The sequence below is a fragment of the Sinocyclocheilus anshuiensis genome, unplaced genomic scaffold (assembly GCF_001515605.1).
Source record: "Sinocyclocheilus anshuiensis isolate Anshui unplaced genomic scaffold, SAMN03320099.WGS_v1.1 scaffold231, whole genome shotgun sequence".
Lineage (NCBI taxonomy): Eukaryota > Metazoa > Chordata > Actinopteri > Cypriniformes > Cyprinidae > Sinocyclocheilus > Sinocyclocheilus anshuiensis.
Window position 1 is genome coordinate 212057 of NW_015552533.1, and position 911 is coordinate 212967.

Genomic DNA, 911 nt, shown 5'->3' on the forward strand with positions numbered 1-911 from the left:
TGTGTGTGTGTGTGTTTGTAACATTAATCTTCTGCTTTCAATGGAAGCAGAAAAAAAATATGAAAGCCCAAGATTCTTTATTCTTGTGTGTTATATATGTGTTATATATGACAAATATATAATGTTACAGACATAATAAACGTTTCTCCATTTAACATATTTAAAATCCATGCCATGTATATCTCTTATTACATTTTGTATACAAATTAGATTTTGTGTCCCAGGCTTTCGGTGTGCTCTTAGACTTTTGGATCCCACTATATATTTAGCAACTATTAAAAAGCCATGCTGGCTCAGTGACAGCAATTTTCACTTTCAGTCATCTGCCATAAATATATACATATATTCTCACCAATCAAAAGGAGTGGAAATAGCCTATTGGTCACCTCATATTATTCTCTAATGATAGCCTGACAGCTGTCCGCTGTTTTTATTGGTCTTTAGAAGTACTTGAACCTTGAGCTCAGCAGGTTTATACCACAGCATGTGTTTTCTACAAATGAATGTTTCAAACAATGTCCTCGCCATTTTTCTTTTCAGCTCAGTGTGGGGGAATCAGAGAGGAGATGGAAGGCACCATCCTCAGCCCTGGTTTCCCAGGAAACTACCCTAGCAACAGTGACTGCACCTGGAGGATTTACTTGCCAGTCGGTTACGGTGAGGACACAGCAGAATGAACAGATGCTGTTTGAAAAGAGTTTGCTGGTAATGCCAGTGAGATTTCCCTATGGATATTTTATTTAATTTTATTATTTTAAAATTAAATTATATGATTTACATTTGCATTTATTTGAGTTACAATTAAATTTAAATTCAAATCTGAGTTAAATTAAAAGAATCTTGGGCTTTCATATTTTTTTTCTGCTTCCATTGAAAGCAGAAGATTAATGTTACAAACACACACACACACA

At 34.6% G+C, this 911-nt stretch overlaps 1 protein-coding gene across 1 annotated transcript in view; it reads left to right on the plus strand.

Annotated features, from left to right (window-relative positions):
- LOC107663732 (CUB and sushi domain-containing protein 2-like) overlaps nucleotides 1-911 on the plus strand; it is a gene marked incomplete at its 5' end in the record, with an annotated part of 209927 nt that overhangs the window by 149335 nt on the left and 59681 nt on the right. The window contains one exon of the mRNA XM_016454031.1: nucleotides 541-657. Within this exon, the coding sequence (XP_016309517.1) occupies nucleotides 541-657 (117 nt within the window). The remainder of the gene's footprint in view (nucleotides 1-540; nucleotides 658-911) is intronic.